Raw genomic sequence first — 22236 nt, forward strand, 5'->3', positions numbered from 1 at the left:
AACATTTTAAATGACTTCCCATAGGCCTAGTCGATCACCTTCATACATATTGGATCTGTAGATAGCATAGCATAGCATATTACGTAGACATAGCATTCTATAGTGTACTGTATACAGTACTTATAGTCTCATTGTACAGATATTCTACTGTTAGATTAGGTTCTTAGCTTACTTATGATCCTTGATGACTATTTCTATGCATTTGATGTATTGCCATATGTTGTTTTTGCTTACTGTAAATCACTCTGGATTAAGAGTGTCTGCTAAATGCCTAAATTTGTAATTGTATCATGTGGTGATATATATCACTTAATGTCCTCTCCTTGTCTCCTTGTTAACGTGTTTCCAGTGCAAGCTGGAACAGCAGGCGTGTCTTACTGGGAAGGAACTCACTCTGAAATGTGCAGGCCTGTGTCCATGTCCCACTGCTGCGCCTGTTCTCGTCCCCGTCGAGACCAAACATGGTGAGGGTCACGCACGCACACACACACACACACACACACACACACACACACACACACACACACACACACACATACGAACTGTATTACTAAATCATGCATAACTCCAACCCCAGCCCATAAATCTAACCTTGACATTTCTAATCCAAACCCTAACCCCCAACATGAAACTTTTCCCAATTGTCAGCCTCTTTTTACATTTTTTTTACCATAAAACAACAAACATTTCTCTAGTCTAGTTTCGTCTGCTGTTGGGGACATTTGGCCCTCATGTACAGATATAGCAATACATTATTATTATTATTAATAATAGCAATAATAATATATTGAATTTATATAGCGCCTTTCATGAACCCAAGGACGCTTTATAAGAGAGAATTTTCAAGGTAACCTTAAAAGAGTCACTTGGCCTAGCTAGGCTTCCAAATATCAGTATGTAGAATCTACGTCTGCACCCAAGGGTTGTTATGATTCTACTGTACGTAATGGTTGCGGTACTTAGAATGTTTAACTTGAAATGTCTGGTCAATGTACAAATCAAAGACCTCCAGAATCAGGACCTCCTTTTGATGAATTGTGACCGGTGTCAACAAAAACAATATCGGGTGTATTCGGGATGCTAGTAGCAAAGGCATCACATGTATTTAAATAAGCCATTCTGGTAACACTCTTGAATGTTTATACATTGCTGCACTGCATGGATGGCATGCATTTTTTGCACTGCATCGGCCACTAGGTCAACGATGCGGTCGTGGGCGAGCAATGTACACGTACGCACACACACGCAGACACACGGACACACACACGCGCGCGCACAAACACTGACGTGCTCTGTGTCCACATGCAGACAGCTGTACGGGTCAGGACCTGGCGGACCTGGGCGAGCGGCTCAGGGACTGGTTCCAGCTGCTGCAGGGCAACGCCAAGCAGAACAATAACAGCAAGCCTGGAGCCAACAGCGCCCCCACCAGGAGCAACCCTGCGTCAGGTTAGTAGTACCACCCCCACCAGAAGCAACCAAATATAACCCTTTACCCTAACTCTAACTCTAACCCTAACCTCAGTCTTAACCGCCCACGGTAAATAACCATTTAAAGCCAAGTTGTTGTATAGCGCAGTATCACTATGTTTTCACTTCGGCGGCAGTCATTTCACTTCCACGTGTGTGTGTGTGTGTGCCTGTGTGTGTGTGTGTGTGTGTGTGTGCCTGTGTCTGTGTGTGTGTGTGTGTGTGTGTGTGTGTGTGTGTGTGTGTGTGTGTGTGTGTGTGCGTGTGCCTGTGTGTGTGTGTGCCTGTGTGTGTGTGTGTGTGTGTGTGTGTGTGTGTGTGTGTGTGTGTGTGTGCCTGTGTGTGTGCTAGCAGTGCTGGACAGGGGCATGGTGGCCAGCTGTAAGGACTCCATAGGGTGGATGTTTTCCAAGCTGGACACCAATGCTGACCTGTACCTGGACGCGGCCGAGCTGGCCGCCATCAACCTGGACAAGTACGAGATCTGCATCCGTCCCTTCTTCAACTCCTGCGACTCCTACCGAGACGGCAAGGTGTCCACCGCGGAGTGGTGCCTCTGCTTCTGGAGAGAGAGTACGTGCACAGCAGACCATTGATTGATTGATTGATTGATTGATTGATTGACTGACTTTATTTGGTGATATCACATAAAAAGAGCAGTGACATCATAGAAGATAAGGAAAAAGGCACCACACTCATAGCCACGATGCAAAGATTTGTTTAAAAAGAGGAAACCAATGTTTCGACCTCGTAAGGTCTTCTTCAGTCCATGAATTTAGTTGAGGACCTCCTGTAACCCCCTCAAGGACCCCTGCGGATCCCCAGACCCCAAGTTGAAAACCACTGCAGTATATGGGGGGGGGGAGGGGTGATCCTTTGTTGTGCGTGCGTGCGTGTGCATACACTGTATGCATTGATGCGTGATTTCACCAAGTGAACACTCGGTCAAATCCATATCCGAGTTGAAGGGACACTTTGTCGATTTTCATTCCCATTGTTCTGGGGCGCGGAAAATCAATGATATAATGTGGCAAAAAATTCCGTTTATGTCTCAACGAAACAATGTCAAGCATTTCACTGAGCGTGTGGATCAAACGCCCAATGACCTGAAACAACACACCGAGGGGCTCAGGGGTAGATGCAGCACAGCAGTTAAAGTACAGACACAGGGCAAGAGAAGTACAGTCAGATATAGAGCAAGAGCAGTGAAACCAAAAAAGAACATCACAAAAAAACACCAACAACATTGAACACCTCTATGACAGAATAAACCCTACACATGGTATAATGCCAAAGATTCATCTACTGTGTTGCGTTGCGTTCGGACGGCGTCCAAAAAAAGCAGCGCTAGACAATGCAACTTAAAAAATGGAACATTCCTTGCGTTTACACTGACGCGACACCCGATGACTGCAGTGGAGCTTCGCACTTTGCACCTGCACTATGCAGAAACCCAGTGTCATTAACCCATTCTGGGCGGGTGTTTTAAACATTATGTTGTAATTTAGATATTGAATCTAATATAGCAGATCTACAAGCTTATAGCGCACCACCGAGGATTTAGAAGATTTTTTTTTTTTTTTTAATTTAGGTCAGGCCTAAATGGGTTAACCAGCACTATGCATGCGAAGAACACACACACAACACACACACACACATAGTGTCTATGCTTAGCAAATACACCCAATCACGGTGTTGTTGCGACATGGGCACCATTCATTCACTGATAGTCACAATACCATACACTGACACTGACACACAAATAATCATAGTAAGTAACTCTCAGAGTGGAGTGCAGACGTTTATCCGACATACCAAAAGTTCGACATGCGCAAATCACCCGTTGCTCCCGACATGCGTTGCAGTTAGGGTTAGGTTAGTGGAATATATTAAGAGAGTGGCGACACGCTTTGATCTCGCCGCAAAGCGGGGTGCTATGGGCTATAGTTCCAAACATTGGAACTATCCCATTGAGATAGAATGAGCACTACAATGGGAGTCAACGCTAGTGTCGCCTCTCTCTTACTAGATTACTCTGGTGTTTGGGTAGGGTGTCGGACGAATGACTGTCGGACTCTTGGTATGTCGGAACACATGGCTGCACCCCTCAGAGTTTGAGTTACAAATGAAATAGACGAACACTGAGGATTTTACTGTGGGCGTCGTACTGTTTTACTGTGGGCACTTAGCTTCCCTCAGGTGAAGAGGAGCGCTGTCATGTGGCGGTCCGTCACACGGTCCCTCTGGTTCCCTTGTGGAGGTAAAATTGGGCACTAAACCCGTCGGTGCTACTTGTTGACAGGCCGCTTCTCCCTCAGCCCTCAGAGATGGGCTCTGTCACGCAGCCAGTGGGGCAGAAACGATGTCTAGTTTCCAGCGTCACTGTTCTCCGCTTCAATACACAATATTGTAATGACCGACAGAACTCAAGCGAGCAAGCACACCACAGGCAACTTCTCCCATAGGAGTACACACTTTTATTTTGTGCAATGCCAGACTTTAATCTTAAACACAGAGGGGAGAGGGGTGTGCTCCGTGCAATTACTAATTTTGCGAGATTAATACAAAGAAATATGTCAAAACCACATGCGTTGCGCCCGTGAAACTGCTCAGTGTCAGGCGTGTTATGGACGGTCTCCCAAAGTTTTGCAACAAAATAACACGTGACTCAAGAATAGGGACCCCAACGTAAAGGATATTAAGTTTGAAGGCATTTTCTTTTCCCGACAGAATAAACTTAAATCTTTGAGGAAAAACAAATGTAGATCATGTAGATACTTTACCGCAAAGAACAAAAAGGGCCTTGAGATGCCGGAAGAATGGAGGGGGGTCCAGGCCCGGCCTTCCCCAAGCCATGCCAAAAATAATAACACTGAGAGAAAAGACTGTCTAGCGGCTAGCCTATAGCAAATAACAGTGGGACTGCAGGAGGCTGTTGTTGGGTCTGTGTCTGCCTAGCCTCGGAGACCACAGGCGTTTTGTTTCAAAGGAGAAAAGAAACGTGTGTAGTCTGCCTACCCTACACATAGTCTAAGACTAATTGTGTAGTGTATTATCACTGGTTCTCAAAAATGTCAGGCCATGGCCCCCCAAAATAATGATTTGAACTGCATGGGGGCATTCAATTTAGTTTGTCTCAGTTCCACAGATACATATTGTGAAAATAGCCGATCTACACGTTCAACTATTAAACTTTTTTTAATATAATTTGACAATTCGCCCTTTGTCAGCCTTCTGATCCCTGACTGACTAACCAGCAGGCTCTTTCTGCCTTGTTCCGCCCTGGTTCCGCCTTGTTTATGTTGAATTTGCTTAAACATCTTTTGCCCACAAACATGATATGCCACATGCTACATCTGTGATGTTCCTTTTTACTGACACCAAGATTGAAATAAGAATTGAGTGCACAGAATATCATGGGTTTCCACTGCCAGCCAGTAATATACACATGGGTGGGAATTGGCATAACGACTAAATTGGAGGAATATAATATATATATTAAAAAACAAAACAATCATTAAGGAACACAAACCAACAACATAAATCATAAACACCCCCACATATTCCCCATAGAAAATAATAACGGAATAATAACAGACCGCTAAAGTTGTGTGCGGGCCCTGAGGCATGCTGGGAAGAGTCTCTCATCCTGTGCTACAATATGAAGGAATTGTGTGAATTGCTTCTCCAATTTCAGGACTTCAGAAGACAGACTACTGTCACTGTGTGTGTGTGTGTGTGTGTGTGTGTGTGTGTGTGTGTGTGTGTGTGTGTGTGTGTGTGTGTGTGTGTGTGTGTGTGTGCGCGCGCATTGTGTGCTCTGTAATTTGCTGTGATTATCGGGTTCTAAGGAACGTTTAATTTCTCCCCCAGAGCCCCCCTGCCTGGCGGAGCTCGAGCGGATCCAGGTGCAAGAAGGAGGCAAAAGGAAATTCGGTAAGTATCACACTGTATACAATGGACCATGTCAACACACTTTTATACAGACACGTCGTCACTCCCCTTCTGCCACAACTGCCATGCGATTTAGCACGGAGAGTGTAGAATTACGTCCGGGCTACACTGGCCGCAGAAATGGCTCTGGAGCGGAGTCCGCGGGAGGCCGCAACGGTACGCTGTCACTTCTTTGACTTCAATGATTTTGTAACCCATTTTTCACCCCTGTGTCAATTATCTAATGTGATCCTAGGCTCTACACACCCTCCGCCAACCTGGGGAGAGCAACGTTTCCCTGGTTGGTAGCGAGTGGAAGGAACACGTTATTCCAACCAGTTCCTTTCCCCTCCATCAGGCGCCCCAGCTGGCCAGGGTGAGGCAGTTTAGAGACCAGGATTACTGCATGTTTTTGTGAGGGTACCTACCCAGGGGACACAGGGAGAACATGCAAACTCCACACAGAAAGGCCCTTTTGCCAACCCCGCATTGGGTATGGGCAGTGATCAGAATCAGAAGACTTTATTGCCATGATGACATGTAAACATGTTAGGAATTTGGTTTGGTGGACAGCAGAGTGCACTTACCACATTAGGACAAGTGCAAAACAGGACAAGACAGCAGATGACGTGGAGGAGAGGACACACCACCAGAGCCCACAGCGTCCCAAGCGGGAATCGAACCCAGGACCTTCTAGCTGTGAGGCTACAGCACTACCGACTGTGCCACCGTGCCCCCTGCTGTCACTATAATCAATAGAGCCCAGCTACACCGAGCACAGGTGCGGTGCGCAGGTTGTGCGTAAGCTCCGTGTGTGAATCTTTTTTTTTAAGTGCTTGCGCAGCCCTTGCGTGCGTGCGTGCGTACACAACTACACATGTGCGTGCGTGTTTGTTTGAGCATGTGAGTGTCCACGTGTGTGTGCGTGTTTGTTTGAGCATGTGAGTGTCCACGTGTGCGTGCGTGTTTGTTTGAGCATGTGTGTGTTCACGTTCATGGGCACTGAAGGTTTTGGCAGGCTTCTGGGCTCTGAATCATGCAGGACTTTTCAAGGCTGTGGCGTAGTGAGTGGGCACGGTGCAGAGATCAGGGGGAAGCGTGCCAGCCCGGGGTTGAGATGTTAACATGTTCCCTTTAAGGCCCGTCTCCCAGAGAGACTGCGGCGGAGAGACAACACGGTCGGGCTCCAGTTTCATTTGTGTCAAAGTCAAAGTCATTTATACTCTGTAGAATGACATGGTGCCATTTGCTGATAATGACAGATTTTCAGGCTAACAATATGTCGCATGAAGCTCGGAAATCTGTTATTTTCAGCAAGCAATAGCATTGTGCAATTGGGTATAGTTTAAGCTTTACATGATGCCACCTCCTGTTCTTATTTTACACTATCATTGCCGATGCCCGTTGGGAGCGCATGCCTCTCCGGTTAGGCAATACCTGGTGTACTTGGTACACTAATACCCATTATCATAGTATCTGTGGGGATAAAAGGGACACAGACAGAATGTACTGTATGTATGGGAATAAATACATACAGAGAGAGACAGACGGATCGATAAAGAGATTTGGGGAATTTCGGTCCGACCAAGTCCATCAGCCAGGCGGTCCTTGAGATATGTGCAAGACACACACACAAACACAGATTCTGTGCATTTTTAGATGTATATAAGCTAAGCGTAACCTATTCATATTTTTTCTTTGTTTTTGTGGCAACCTATTCATTGTTTTTTATGACAAATCCATCCGTCTGCCAAGAAGTAATGAGAAATATCCACAAGATTGCACCTCTGATGGCAGTGCTACACGCCGGTTGCTACACCTATACATATCTTAGTGTGTGGTGCCATCAGCCACCTCGGCTCGCATCGAGCTTGGCGTTGAATCGCGGGCGGCGGCAACGATTCATATTCATGTAAAAGGTTAATAAGCAGAGGCGGTTCAAAGCCCAAACGTCCTTCTTTTGTGTCCCAGGAAGATTAGCCGGGCCTCCTGGCGCGAAACGCTGACTAAACACTTATTCATCGCCGTCCTTCGGGCCGCTCAATGAATTGATTTATATTCAATGAATATGGAATCACGGAATGAAAGACGCCGCTGTGTGCATTCATTTACGCTTAGCCTTGGTCCCACATGTCGTGGGACATGTTACACTGTGTGTACTGTGTGTGTGTGTGTGTGTGTGTGTGTGTGTGTGTGTGTGTGTGTGTGTGTGTGTGTGTGTGTGTGTGTGTGTGCGTGTGCGTGTGCGTGTGTGTGTGTGTGCGTGTACCTGTGTGCGCCTGTTATAATAGCGAGAGAGAGTACAGTTGGAGTGATGTAGCATAAAATATGCCCTTAACCACTCAACCCCTAGAGTCCCTATTATTTATGAGACGAACAAATCTCCAAGCTCACAGCGTGGCACGTTGCAGCACGTTGCGAGCTTGCACAGTAGACCTGCTATTATTTTGCATATCGTCTCTGTTGGGTGGCAAACCTCATATGTCCAAAACTGTTTATTTTCAGGAGTCAAATGCAAAAGCAGCTAAAGTACAGCAGGTCTACAAGCTTGTGTTTCTGCTACTTTTGATGGTTCTGTAGTATGATCAAGTAGGGCAGTGGTTTTCAACCAGTGGTCCTTAAGGAGGTCCCCGCGTCCATTTGGTGTCATTTTACGTTCCCAAGAGTTAAATTATTGTTAAACATCTGCATTAATTTACAAGAAGTCTATACGCAATTAGAGAAGGTTGAAAACCACTGTAGTACGGCATTAATACATTTACACAACAAAAAACCCTAAAGTTGGAATATTAGAGATAGGAGGTTTCTGCAAAGCACAACAATATAGGTTTCATGTGGTTAAAACCCAACATCTTTCAGCAGTATCAAGCATTAGAAGAAAAGGGTCCGCCCGCACACTGTCTTCACTTATAGAGCAGCAGTTTTATTCAGAGTGACAGCGTTTCGGTCTAAACGACCTTCATCAGAATAAAACTGCTGTGAAGACCCTTTTCTTCTCACGATTCGCATTTGGTTGCCGGCTCCTACGCACCTGTCCTTGTAGGTGTGCACAAGGCCTTTTCTCGACAAAGCAGTTTCAAGCAGAAATAACGTATTGTCAGTTATTGGTGCTGGAGTGTGATGTTGCTGTCGTGTGTTTGCCAGGCCTGTTCATTCCCAGCTGTGACGAGGACGGCTACTACAGGAGGCAGCAGTGTGACAGAGGGCAGTGCTGGTGTGTGGACCAGCGCGGGACGGAGGTAGCGGCCTCCAGGACTCGTGGCAAGCCCGACTGCGGTGAGTGACGTTTCCAAACGGTCAGTGCATCGACATGTGCACTCTCGATTTTCTTTTTACTAATTTTTGAGTAGCCAAAACACTCCCGAGGCGATCGACAACAACGGGAGGTATGATTAATTCTAACGCGACTAGCGGCGGGACCGCGATGGGCCGTCTAAAACATCATCTTTGCTTAGAATTGGACGGAATGATTTAGTTCATTCACGTTTTAACATTTTCGATATGATCGAAATCAGCATGTTGAAGTTACAAGACAATGAGCAAGAATCTTTTTCTTTTTTTTACGCAGTGACTGACTGCATGACATTTCATCACAACCCCTCTCCACCCATATTATATTCTTGCACATTTTGCACAAGGCTTGGCTTTATATTAAAAGGAGCTCAGAGGCCTGCTGGAGCATAAGTCACTGCAGGGACCAGTGCTACATTCAACGTGTCCGCGGTCATTTGCATTCCAAAAGGACTCGCTTGTCGCTTTGAGAAAAAAAAAGGTCTGTCAAGATAAATGAGGGCCGGTTTGGAACGGAACCTGTGCGCCTGATAAGAATGGCTCCCCTGGCAAGGTCTTAGAAATAGCTATTAAATTCCAGACAAAGTCAAACACGTGCCCTTTTCTTTCCTCGTTGCCGTCAATGTTTTTTAAATTGATTATGGCGTTTATCATTGGATTAGGAAGGTCTCCGTCCAAGTGGAGGAGGCAGACATATGTAGAATGGAAATGAACAGAATTTTATGCAACGTATGAGGCTTTGACAGCAGGTTGTTCACCCCCCCTCCCCCCCTTCCGTTCTGTCTAGTGATGGAAAGTAACTGAGTAGTACGTTTACTCAAGTAGGCTACTGTACTAGTGTACTTAAGTACAATTTTGAGTGATTTTGTTTTGCTTTACTTGAGTATGTCCATTATTCAATACGTCATGCTTCTACTCCACTACATCTCAAATATTGTCGTTTTTATTCCACCGTAATTATTTAAAAACTTTAGTTACTAGTTAGTTGTAGATTTAGATTATTATTACAAAACCTATAATAACCAATGTATGTTATACCTTAAAAAGAAATAGCTGTACAAACTCACAATACGTGGTGATGCAACGTCCTGTAAGCTTGTTGATCTGCTATTTTTGAAAAAGGACGCTGAAACCTTTTTCAGGTGGGGGTCTGCGGCAATATACATAATCATGTTGGGGGTCCTTGGCACGAAAACGTTTTGAGAAGATTTAGAAGGCATTTTGTAGAATCGGCCTCAGGTCTAACTTCAGTGAAAGAATAACCATCTCAATTAAACAGAATTGAATATACTGTATGAGACAATCACAGCAGGTCATTCAATCCCTCTCCTCTCCTCTCCTCTCCTCTCCTCTCCTCTCCTCTCCTCTCCTCTCCTCTCCTCTCCTCTCCTCTCCTCTCCTCTCCTCCCTGCAGATGATGAAGTGGCGTATTCAGGTGATTTTGGCAGCGGGGTAGGCTGGGAGGATGAGGAGCAGGAGAAGGAGGCAGAGGAGAACGCAGAGGAGGCCGAGGAGGAGGAGGGGGAGGTGGGAGAAGTGGACGATGGAGGATATATTTGGTAAAGAAAATAAAAAAGGGGGCTGTGTGTCCGACATCACCACAGGAGGATCTCGATCTATCTTGTTCTGCCTCTCTCTCTCTCCCACACACGCACACACGCGCACACATGCACACATGTGTACACACACACACACACACACACACACACACACACACACACACATACACACGCACACTCACACGTTACATAAACACACAAACGGATCCTGTAAAGAGATGGACATGTTTAAGCTACACTATAGGATCAGCACTGGATCATTGACAAAACAGGAGGGAAATAAAAAAAAGGATTGCACAGGTGGGGAGATAAACGGAAAAAACAAAATACTGTAAGTAAAGATTAGTAGTCAACGCTTATAGGGTGTGCTTCTAACTAAACGGGGATGGGAAAGGGGGGAAATATTATCGATATGTTATAGAAAGAAGAAAAAAACGATGCGTTCTGACTGAGCAGTCGGGAACGTTGTCCTTCATACTTGTGAATCTTTGTTCTATTCTGTTGTTATATACTGTATGTCCTTTGAACTACGTTTGAGCAGTTTTTAGCCGTTTTAACATACCGGAGACTCTTAAGCAGCCGCAGGTGCTTGTCGTGGGGATACAGGTCAAGTTGTTGGCCCCCCAACGTTGTGGGCACCTCATTGTTAAATTAGCTCCCAAAAAAAATAAAGAATAAAGTTGTGCTTTGGAAAATGGTGGGAAATAATGTAAAGTGTACATGATTTGAACGTGCACCATACCCATGCATCAACTTCTTGTTTATGTCCCAAAATGACTGGCTAGCCACAGGATTTGTAGCAATTGTAGAAATGTTATGAATGTCATAAACAAATGATTATTATGTATTGCCCCCCTCCCCCCCTAAATGTAAATACAAAATAAAACATAAATCTAATTAATTTAAAAGAATAAAGAATGGTGCCAGAGGTGTTGGGCCCCACTGTACCGGTTACCCATGTCATGTGCTGGCGTAACGAATGCAGATACACACCGCCTTCCTTTCGGGTGCATTTCAATAGTCAAAAACTGGCTACGCGTTGACCCATTTTGACCCACAACTATGTTAACCCCTTAAGCCCTTATATTCTGTGTTGTACGACGAACACGGAAAATAGCCAATCTACATACTCACATCGTGTCGCGATGCGACCCGTCGTCAGCTTGTAGATCTGCATTTTCTTTGTGCTATTTCTGAAGATTTTGCCTTTTTTATTTTTGTAATTTTTTTGCCTGACATGCCCAACTTCAAAGTGGTCAATGCAACCAGAATAGTTTTAGCCACAAAGGGAGGCGATTACACGATTGAGATGCAACCCTGACCTTTTCCATCTCATATGCTTTGTGACAGTTAGTGCCGTCTCACCGGAGGCTTCAATATACAAACCATTTCTCACTCATCACTCACCCTTCAACTCTTGTATATACTGTGTGTACCAGAAAGGCAGACTGTCAGCCATTACTCCCCTGTGTTTCCCTTGAAAGGCTAGCAGAAACATACTGCTTGATTGACCAGTGTCCATTGTATCATAATGTGTATCAATTACTGTGTTTAATAATAAAATAAACTGGACTACGTTGGCCCGGCAAGGCCACCATACATCTCTCTGTCCGTCTTCTGTTCAGTTCCATCCTGCCTGTCCATGTCCACCTACCTGGCTCTCACTCTTCTCAGCGTGTTTTGCCTCTGATGGGCGTGCTTTAATTTGAGGGCTTACGTTTTGGCATAGTTTTTGTGAGGTTAAGATTAGGAATAGGATTAAGGATTGATTGATTGATTAGCATTTTGCAAGATGAAGCACAGCAAAGTACAGTTCAATACACTGTCTGCTAAGTGGATTTTAAAACAATTCATCGAAACATTTAATGACAGACATATTTACAACACTGTGAAAAAACATCATATAAAGTCAAAGTCTGGGAGGGTCCATGTACACGTCTCAGCAGTCCATTCAATACGGAGTCCATGTGGACTGGGGTTCCACTGGTGGGCCGTGAGGATACTGCAAGTGGGCCCCCAAAATAATCTGCAACCACACTAAGATTTTAATATTATTTATTACCATCTGACACCTTTCTCTTCACCTCTGCGTCTGATGCAGATGTGTAGCTGACTGTACTCATACAGGTGTACAGCTGTGACAAAGGTCTATTGTTGTGCATCACTGTTTCAGATATGTGAAAGCTGTTTTGTTCATTCACTTTCTGGTGGGAACAGGCCCAATTCAGTTCGCCAAAGCCAAGATAATTCGTAAAGTGATTAATGTCTACGGTCTGTTGAATGTTATTTTTGGTATTAGTGACCCATGATCTTTAATTCCCCATCCAGAATATGGTTTGATTTAGGCTGTCTGCATCGATTAGTTTTGATGCACAACAGGTGTGTCTATCACACCCAGCTCTGCATGTCTAATTATTTTGCCTCAGGCCAGGTGTAATTGCATACCTCAGCCTAGCTCTGGTTCCTAGCATTAGAATAAGTTATCCTAATACTTTGTTGTGGGAACAGCCCCAATTCTGTTCTCCAAAACCAAGAGAATTTGTGAAACGATTAAAGTCTTACCTTAAAAGCCTATGGGTTAGGGTTAGTGCTAATAACATAAACATTGTCCAAAGCAGGCTGACCATATAGCTGGTAATGCTTTGATTTGAGTACCATGCAGCCATGTCATTTCAGCTCCATACAGTTCTAATGGCTGTTTGGGGAGACATGACAAGTAGAACAGAAACTAATTTAAAACAAAATCAAAAACACATTAACCCATTATTCTTAGAGTCTGTAGTGCCACTGAATGGCGAGAGCCAGTTTGCTATTGCTGACACATCCCTGCTCAGCCATGTCAGTAGAATTGGTGGCCACTTTGCTGTTCATCTGTGCATGCGTTGACTGCCAGCTCTCCCACAGCCTAATACTCTCCTCACCCCTTCCATCTCCCTGAAGACGTGATGGTAAGTCAGCTCTGTAATACATTACTCATGGAATTACACATAATATCACTGCTGTCAGTCATCTGTGTCAGGCTCATTTAAGGTTTTGAACCATTTTACTGTTTTCCCCATACTTTTTATTGTGGTGATGTAAATCAGTGGTTCTCAATGTTTTAAATCACTTTAACCCTTTTTTATATGTTGGCTAATGGCTATTCAAAAACTGCAGATCTACAAGCTCACAAGGTGACACATGTTATTGTGATCTTGTAGATTAAATTGTTTGAGAATCACTAAACCTGTACAGTAGCCTAAGACAAGCCTAAGATTTGTTGTTTGGGGTTTTGCCAGAGTACATTTGCACATGAGGATTTTTTCCCCCACTGCATGTATCCATCCTAGGAGTAGTGATTGCCATTAATAACTCCTCCCCGGAGGAAATCTTTTTAAATATTACGGTATTGTTTTTTATTGGGATTTTTACTCGAGCCGTGACCCAAAATAATTGGTCTGTGACCCGCGAATGGGTCCCGACTCACTGTTTGGGAACCAGTGGGATAAGGCACCCGGGCAGCAGTTAGGGGGTTCAGTGTCTTGCTCAGTGACCAGTCACAAGGTGACCATTGGGATAAGGCACCCGGGCAGCAGTTAGGGGGTTCAGTGTCTTGCTCAGTGACCACAGCCTTCTCTACCCACGCAGTTTGTTGTTCTATTGTATTGTTGTTTTGTTTGGCTTGCAGCCTCAATGCTACAGTACAAAAACGAGTATGAGGATAAATATAAAAACGAGTATGAGGATAAATAGCAGCTTTCATATGTGATTTTGAGATTTTGTCACAGAAGCAACAGATAAAGATTATCGACATTGATATTTGGACATATTTCCTGACCTGGCAGCGATAGTAGGCATATGCAACCCAATTTCTACCACTTGGACCACTTTAGTGCGAGCAACGCTGTGATATCAGCATTATATATCATGTTTTTCTCACGTTTCATCAAACCAACCAAGCTGCCAACCAAGCTGTGACAGCAGCTATGAAAGGCTTCTTTTTTTCTCCCCTAAAAGGAGACTAAAGTTTCAGTCCATCTCTAAATGTGTTGGCACCCTGCCTGCAGCACCTCAGTCATTTGAGCTGCATCTTTATCTGAAAGCCCTTTAGCACAGACAGAGCAGAGAACAGTGTCTATCTTTGCCATTGTGTGTGTCTGAGTCTGTGTCTCCCGAAGTTGGAGTTGGGACAGTGTTCCATTTAGGGTTTGATTTATTGCTAAGGGAGGCAGAAAAGGATATTCACTCCCACGGGGGACAGGAGAAACCGTGATGTTTGGAAAATCCTGCTGAGATCTGCTGTTCTCTATCAAAGCACCAACACTTTACACAGCAACTTTGGATTTAGACGTGCATTTAGGCTTAATGTGGAGTAATTGGACTCTTCAGGGCTTGCATTAGATCGATTCTTTAAAGGCCACTTTTTTGGGGGGCTAAAAGTGTTCAGTTACGGGGGGAAAAGAAGCGCAGTATCATCCGCAATGTGACATTTATTACATCTGTTTTGTTTTATGAGCACAATTAACCAAACCGACCCTGGAATTACTTTTTGTCGGAACTGTTGAGAACATTAATTCTTCCATGAGCTCAGAAGTGGTGGGCCCAGTAAAGAAGACGATATCAAACTTTTAAAGCCTCATTTTAGAATAAAACCACATGTTATGTAAACTATGCATTTGGAAAGAGTGCCATTTGTCTTGTCATGTTCCAGGATATGGATATCTCGGAGTGCATTATGGGCACCTGAACTTTCTGAAAGAGATTCATCACCTGCTGGGCTGCTGGGACTCAGGTCTCTCTAGTGTAATTTTATATAAAAACAAAGTAGAACGTCCAAGCACTACTTATTTTTTTCTCCAAATGAAGTCAAATGGGGTGAAGCTGCCTATTGAATGAAAACTGGACCACAATTATTCCACCGATCATTATTATAGATTGTGACTGCTCTATTCAAAAACCTGGATGGATAACATAAGATGTAATGAATACGTTTTTCCTTTTTTTAGCCTTAGAATGAACCCTTTGCAGTGACAGTACATTTAAAATGTGATACACACCATCACATTTTACCGTAACAAACTCATCACTCTGTATACTGTACTACTAATAATAGATTACACTCCATTGTTCTGTATGCATACATATTGGTGTTATGATTTTAGGCTTGGCGTGCCCTAAACCTTATCTGTTTGCACTGATTCACTCTCATCTATGTATGCATTTGATACTTGTGAGTTGTGACCCTGTGGTCACTTTGGGCTGATTCACTCTCATCCACGTTAGCATACTGATATACTTTTATCAGACACTGTATGCCCAAAGATACGAGATGCAACTCATCCAAGTAGTAAACCTGACGTGTGTACTTGTCACTTTCTGTTCATTACTATATCTCTTATCTCTCATAACACCTAGTCACATTAAGTGACAATTGCTAGTTAATGTATTGTCCATGAGTTTAATGACCTTCAGAACTTCGTGTGACATTGCCTGGTGTCATCTCTGTACTTCCTTTATAAGAATTTTAAATAATAACGTGTTACCAGTTTGACTAATTAATTAATTTGGAAATTATGCCGTGTGAGCAGCCAGGAAGTTTGAGAGAGTAGACCGTTTTTAGTTACGACTGAATTATCTTTAAAGTGAATCCTGGATTATCCTGTTCATTAACCTTGTTTGTTTAGTCCAGTGGTTCCCAAAGTGGGGTCCGGGGACGCCCAGGGGTTCCTGAGGGAGTTCCAGGGGGTCCCCAGCTAAATGATAGTTTGGATTTTGGAACCAAATGGACCCTTATGAGTGTACAAATGGAACATTTGTCTCAGAGTTATCTCAGAGTTAAATTAACATTGATTTTACAATCTAAATTGGGGGTCCCAGAGATAGAAATGCCATTAAATGGGGGTCCGTACTAGACTAATGCATGTCAAACTGGGGGTCCTTGAAATTAAACAGGTTGAGAATCACTGCTAGAGCCGTAAAAGTATATTCTCTTATGGGGGTCCCTGGCATGTCTTTTCAAATGGGGGTCTGCAGGATAATTAGTGTCAATTTGGGGGTCCTTGACATGAAAGAGTGGTTTAGTCAGTGTATTTATAACCTACAGGAGGAGAAACCAAGAACATGGCAGAAATACTACTGACCAGTCGGTCCTCAAACATTTTACACATTGATGTGTCGCTCTTGGTATCTGAGAAGATTTGTGATAAGATTATTCACAATACTTTAGTATTTTTTCCAATAAAAGGGCTTACCGGTATTTCAGTTTAGTTTTGAACATTTTAAAAGTAAAAATCTCAATTACTTCACGTATAGAGATAATTGGTTTCCCTCATTATCTCCATACCACTGTGAGACAAATTACTCTGTGTTTTACTACCAAGCACCTCTGATTAATGTAAGTTCCTGTGGGGGGGAGGGTTGGAGGGTTGGGTCCATACTTAAGCAACCATTTGGTGATAAATGTATTATTCATGTCTTACATAGCCCGAGGCAGGCTAGCCTAACAGCTCTCCTAGTTCCCTTTGAATTGTAGAACACAAGAGCTGTCACATAGTATTAACTCTTTTGTATGACAGGTTACAATTAATGATTTGCCTAAGGCTCAGCTGGGCAATTAACCGAAAATATATCAAAACCAATATTTAGCACCAATAACCGACTTAATGTTGCTCATGTAGGTTAATCAAATTGCCTTTTTATATCAACAAATCAACATGAAAACATTATAATGGATTTCTTATCATCGACTTAATGGATTTGTCTGGTTACAATTTACAATTTTGGCATTTAGCAGACGCTGTTGATCCAGAGCGACTTACATTTAAGCAAAAACAAACATATATAAAAAGTAGTTATCATGAATCGTCAATCGTGTATAAACTAAGAACGTAATAGTGGAGTATCTATTTCAACTATACATACTATACTATATTATACAATATACATGTGTACTATAAAGTGCTATGACTACATAAAATGCAATTTTAGTGCTGTCTACGTAACGAGCTATAAGTCTGTCTAAAATACTATCTAAGTCGACATAAAATGCTATCTAAGGGGCTAAGGCAAGTGCTACGGGTTATCCACTTATTACCACTGTTACAATGATGAATTTTATGATGAATTCCTGTTCTGTTCTTTGGCTATAATATAGCTTAGACTATAGAAATACAAATACACTTCTATATTATAGAAGTGTATTTGTAAGTCTCTAAATGTTTTGATGAATTTAACAAGGTGGACCCTCTTGTAAACAAGTGTAATGCTTTATTGGGTCATCCACTCACAGTTAACAGTCTTTGTATTGAGTTGTGCTTGAAATGTACTGTAATTCTGCAAACTGCAAAAATAATAACACATAAATCACTGCAATGCATTGCATTATGTGGCATTGTGAACTTGTAGATCAGATGTTTTCACTATATATTTTTAAGTGATCCTTCATTGATCGTAATCGAGGCGAAATGATAATGACACTGACCCTGAATATCTCCCACATTTTTTCATTAACTAAATTAACTTTTACCCCAGACAAAACTATTCAAGCCAACGTGAGAGATCTCCATTCCATCTCCAGATTGAAAAAAGCATGCTATGAAGTGAACAGAGAAGGCAGCTGTGATCATTGATAGCACTTATTACAAAATGTAACATGTACTGAATCGATGCAAGGCTTTATGTAATTAACTGCCTTAGGGAAAGCCAAAGCCTGTGGATGAATAATAAATAAAGAGTATTTACGTAAAAGCACTTCTCACACACACACACGCACACACGCGCACACACACACACACACACACACACACACACACACACACACACAAACACACACACACTTGCAAAGTTGCACGCGCACGCAGTCACACACACACACACACACACACACACACACACACACACACACACACACACACACACACACACACACACACACACAGTAGCTGATTCACTGACGCCATCTCCTGGCGATGCATTGTATTACACCTTTGAGGGATTCATTGGCAGATTTTTTACCATTTACTGCATTTTGAGTCTGACTTTATTTCTTTCTTTTTATTTTGCATAATTTTGGTTACAGTAAAACAAAACAAATCATCTAGAGACGAGGATTGAAAAACAACAACATAGCATTTACAATTGTACATATAGCCTAGTATTTTCTTGTAGGCTTAACTTTGTAGGCAGACCTAATCCATTTTTGATAATAGACCATGAACTGAAAACTGGCATCGTCTACTTCTAAGTAAATCAATTTTGGAGGAGCATTGGAATTTTCCACTGTATAGGCCCCTAGTCAGTCATCATTGGAAAAACTTTTGTTTGAGCAGCCACTGTCTGCCAGAACATGCTCACTACTCAAACGGATACGTAGCCTACTAGGCTACGTGTCATGGTGAGTTATGGCCTGGGGTGCTAACCTGTAACCTGACTCTAAAACTGGGGCCCGTGCATGCGTGCACGTACTCAACACATTGGCCAGCCGTCCTGGATTCACCCTAAGCCTACTGCAGAAATGTGCAATGTCCACTGGACAAAGTGGACATGCATGCAAATGTCCAGGAATCTTAGCATTTTCAGTTGAATTATTAATGCAATAGCCTATAGTCAGCCTCCAGGAAAAAGCCCTCCCTTTTTTTTTTTTGCAGTTTTTTGTATTAACCTGTAGGCAGTCTATCTTGATTGATTGATGAATGTATTAACAGATTGGAGAATTACAGTACATTTCAAGCGCAACTCAATACAGAACTGTGGACGACACCATAACGTATTACACAATATAGGGCCCACCATGTTCAATTCATCATAATAACTTAATACCTTCCTTATATCGAGTGGACAATATCGTGTGGTCAATCTATCAATTAACTACATGTCATTGCAATGCGCACAGATCTGTCAAACATGAATAGCCCAGCTTTGAAGCAGTCAAGTAGGGTAGGCTATACGTGATTGAATGATTGAATAGTTTATTAGCAGTTTGCAAAGACAAGCACAGGAGGGTATTTGATAAAGCAAAAGCTGATTGTGGTGCACAGTACTGTTCAGTTCTAGATGTTCCCGATGATTACATTTTGAGAGTTTGAGACTTCCATCAGGGACTTTACGAAAGTAATTTTCTAGATGTCAGTGGGTAGCCTAGCTATTAATGACGACAAAAAGTGTTTTGTCCTTTCTTGAGAAAAATAGTTTGACGCACTTTGTCAAAACTGGAGCTGCTATTGGGTAGCCTACTAGTTTGGATCGGTTTGGATTTAGGACACCGATCGGAGTAGTTTGGGGGTAGGCTATAGTTCTTCAAAGTGTGTGTGATAGATTTGTTTGCTTTGTTTCATATCTGCTTTCTTTGGCAGTGTGAAAACGAATGCTTTCTATGTTTTCTCATGCCAATAAAACCCCTTTGAAGTACTATGTGCGACAGTGCGAGAGAGAGAGAGAGAGAGAGAGAGAGAATTGTGGTGGTGGTGGGGGTTGGTTGGTGTGGACTGTGGAGGAGGAGGGTCGGCGTCGCCGCACGTATTGTCCGTGGCGTGTACAAATTATGGACCCCCAAAAAATGTTACTAGGCAGTGTAGGACGCTGGGCACACTCTCATTGGCCAGGATATGCACTGGGAGGAGTCTCTCGGCTTGGGTATTTAACGCATTGTTCCATTGTGTTGCCAGCCACTGTCTCTTTTCCCAGCTGGTCTGGTGTGGTCCTGTCGTAGCCTACAGTAAGCGCTGTTACATTTTGTATCAAAATGTCTTTTTCTTGCGACAACTCCATGGATGGCAGCACTTTTCCTCCCTCCCCGGTGGAGGGTCATCATCACGGCGGTTCATCAACGCGCTTGTCCTGGGGAAATGTTCTCTTCCAGAAGCTGACTGACCTGAACAACAAGGGCTCCAGGCACAGCCTGGACTCGGACCAATACAGTGAAACTGGTGAGTTGTTGCACAAAGAGACTCGGCATTTGTCTGTTGTTTAGGCAGGGCAAAAGTTATCATGTTTTGCACAAGAGTAACACTGGCATATAGGGAATGTTCAGCCCACTCTTTCACTCAGACTGTCAGATATATATAAAAAAAATAAACATAATTTGCATTATTCTGATCAACTGCAATATGCATGCATAATTTATTTTAGAATTAACAATTCTATTTGAAGTGTTAAAAGATTCTGATAGTAGATATCCATTACCATTAATATGTTTGATCAGTAGGGTCTCTCTGGTTCTTTATAGTAAACAGAAAATGCATTTTATTTTTCAGTTTGTGTTACCAATTTCATCATGAGTAGGCTACTAGCACATGAGATTGGAAGTGATGACTCAGAGAAATGACAAAATGGGAACTGGCACGCAATGAAAGTGTGTCCTGATTGGCTGAAACTGGCAATCCTCCTGAATGTATTTTCTGCAAGAGATGGGGGGGACCCCTATATAACTCTGAGAGACCCCTGTTAATGAACAAACACTAAGGCCTCGATTACTATGTATGAGAGCTTTACCATCTACTTCTTTTTATAAACCTGTTTTAACTAAAGAAATGTCATACGACCAGTCCAGGGGTCCAAATGGACCCTTACGAGTCCTTAACTGTACTGAGGATTTGATTAACGTGTGTGTTCTTTATTTTAGGTTCCATGGACACATCGGTGTCAGAGAGCACTTATCTCTGCCATCCTCTGGAAGAGACTTTGGCTACGGAGGTTGTGGCGACCATAGCACAACGCCTCAGAGACGAATCACGTCTCAACATTATGGGCTGCTGCCCCAAACTCCTCTTACCTGACCTGTTACTGCAGCACATCAGGGAGGAACTACTGCACCTGGCTGACAGTGAGCCGTGCGGCCTCAGGGGGGCGCACATCGACCTATGCGTGGAGCAGGGGGATAACATGGACCCGTGCCATATTGAAGAAATCGCCGTGGATGCCAGCCTGGTGCCTACCTTCCACATAACCCTGGTGCTGAGGCCCGAAGCCGGGCTGTGGCACAAGGTTCAGAAACTCTTCAAGGGCAAAAAGTCCCCGGTGCAGCCGCAAACCCAGGGTTCTTCTGTCTTTTCGAGGCATAAAAACACACTCACACTCAGTCCTGGCTTCAGGGCTATAAAAAGGAAACTGTACTGCTCAGGGGAGCTAGTGATTGAGGAGTGTTGTTGATGGAGCACTTGAACCATCTCTAGACTTAGAACTGCTTTTTATCCATCAACACCAAATCTCTTTGCCAAAAATAGGGTTAGGGGTTTTGGCTAATGCCCCCCCCCCCATATTATGGATGCTGGGGTTAAAGCGGTTAAACACTTGAATCTGATGTGGACTGTCTAGTAAAACGAATGTTAAATCACTTTATCTAAACCAGCAGCACTGAAGACAAGCTCTTCAATTATGTGTCTTATATCGATTTGATGTTATATAGACCAAGGTGACTGAAATTGACTAAGTACATATACTCAATTACTACTTGAGTATAAACTTTCTGCATAATTAGTACTTTTGGACGGTACTTAAAATTTCAATGCCAGTACTTTTGAACACTTTTTTTTAAACTTGTAACAGAGTATGTCTGCGTTGTGATATTGCTACTTTGAATTAAGTAGAACATCCAAGTACTGTTTTGATGTGTTATGGATTGTGTGCATGTATTCCCGTTATGGAAAAATTGAGTGTTGCGGAGGATGAGAAACATTAGCAAATTACGGAGTGTTGCGGAGGATGAGAAACATTAGCAAAAATTGCGGAAATTGCAAATTGACAAAAATGAATAAAACGATGGGTTATAGCCCATGTTTTTTTAAATTTTGGAAAAAAAAGTTATCCTCGTTTCTCATCATTTTGGACCATGGGCTATAGCCCATATCGTATCGGGGGGGGGGGGGGGGGGGGGGGGGGGGATACGGATCTAGGTGTGTTGTCGATCAAGCACTTTCAACAGTAGGTTGAACGTAATTGACACGGACCATCTGGCATAACAAACGTTTCAGCATCAGCAGCACTGCAGACAAGGATTATGTGGCTTGAT

At 43.1% G+C, this 22236-nt stretch overlaps 2 protein-coding genes across 3 annotated transcripts in view; both read left to right on the top strand.

Moving 5' to 3' along the window:
- The window catches only part of spock2 (SPARC (osteonectin), cwcv and kazal like domains proteoglycan 2), a 54296-nt gene extending 42474 nt beyond the window's left edge, over positions 1–11822 (top strand). The window contains exons 5-10 of one of the 2 annotated variants that reach the window (XM_080781551.1): positions 350–464; positions 1309–1449; positions 1822–2043; positions 5344–5406; positions 8548–8679; positions 10109–11822. In XM_080781551.1, coding sequence (XP_080637677.1) covers positions 350–464; positions 1309–1449; positions 1822–2043; positions 5344–5406; positions 8548–8679; positions 10109–10257 — 822 coding nt within the window. In that variant the 3' untranslated portion in view covers positions 10258–11822. The remainder of the gene's footprint in view (positions 1–349; positions 465–1308; positions 1450–1821; positions 2044–5343; positions 5407–8547; positions 8680–10108) is intronic. The other variant, XM_080781552.1, reaches the window with a different exon arrangement.
- An 8085-nt stretch (positions 11823–19907) lies between these two features.
- Positions 19908–21941, top strand: LOC308327857 (DNA damage-inducible transcript 4 protein-like). The gene is made up of 2 exons (XM_080781425.1): positions 19908–20155; positions 20851–21941. Exons 1-2 carry the CDS (start codon positions 19972–19974, stop codon positions 21375–21377), a joined length of 711 nt encoding a protein of 236 aa, XP_080637551.1. The 5' UTR covers positions 19908–19971; the 3' UTR covers positions 21378–21941.
- The last annotated feature ends 295 nt before the right edge of the window (positions 21942–22236 follow it).

Source organism: Protomyctophum bolini (assembly GCF_963924005.1).
Source record: "Protomyctophum bolini genome assembly, chromosome: 14".
In the NCBI taxonomy this organism is placed as follows: Eukaryota; Metazoa; Chordata; class Actinopteri; order Myctophiformes; family Myctophidae; genus Protomyctophum; species Protomyctophum bolini.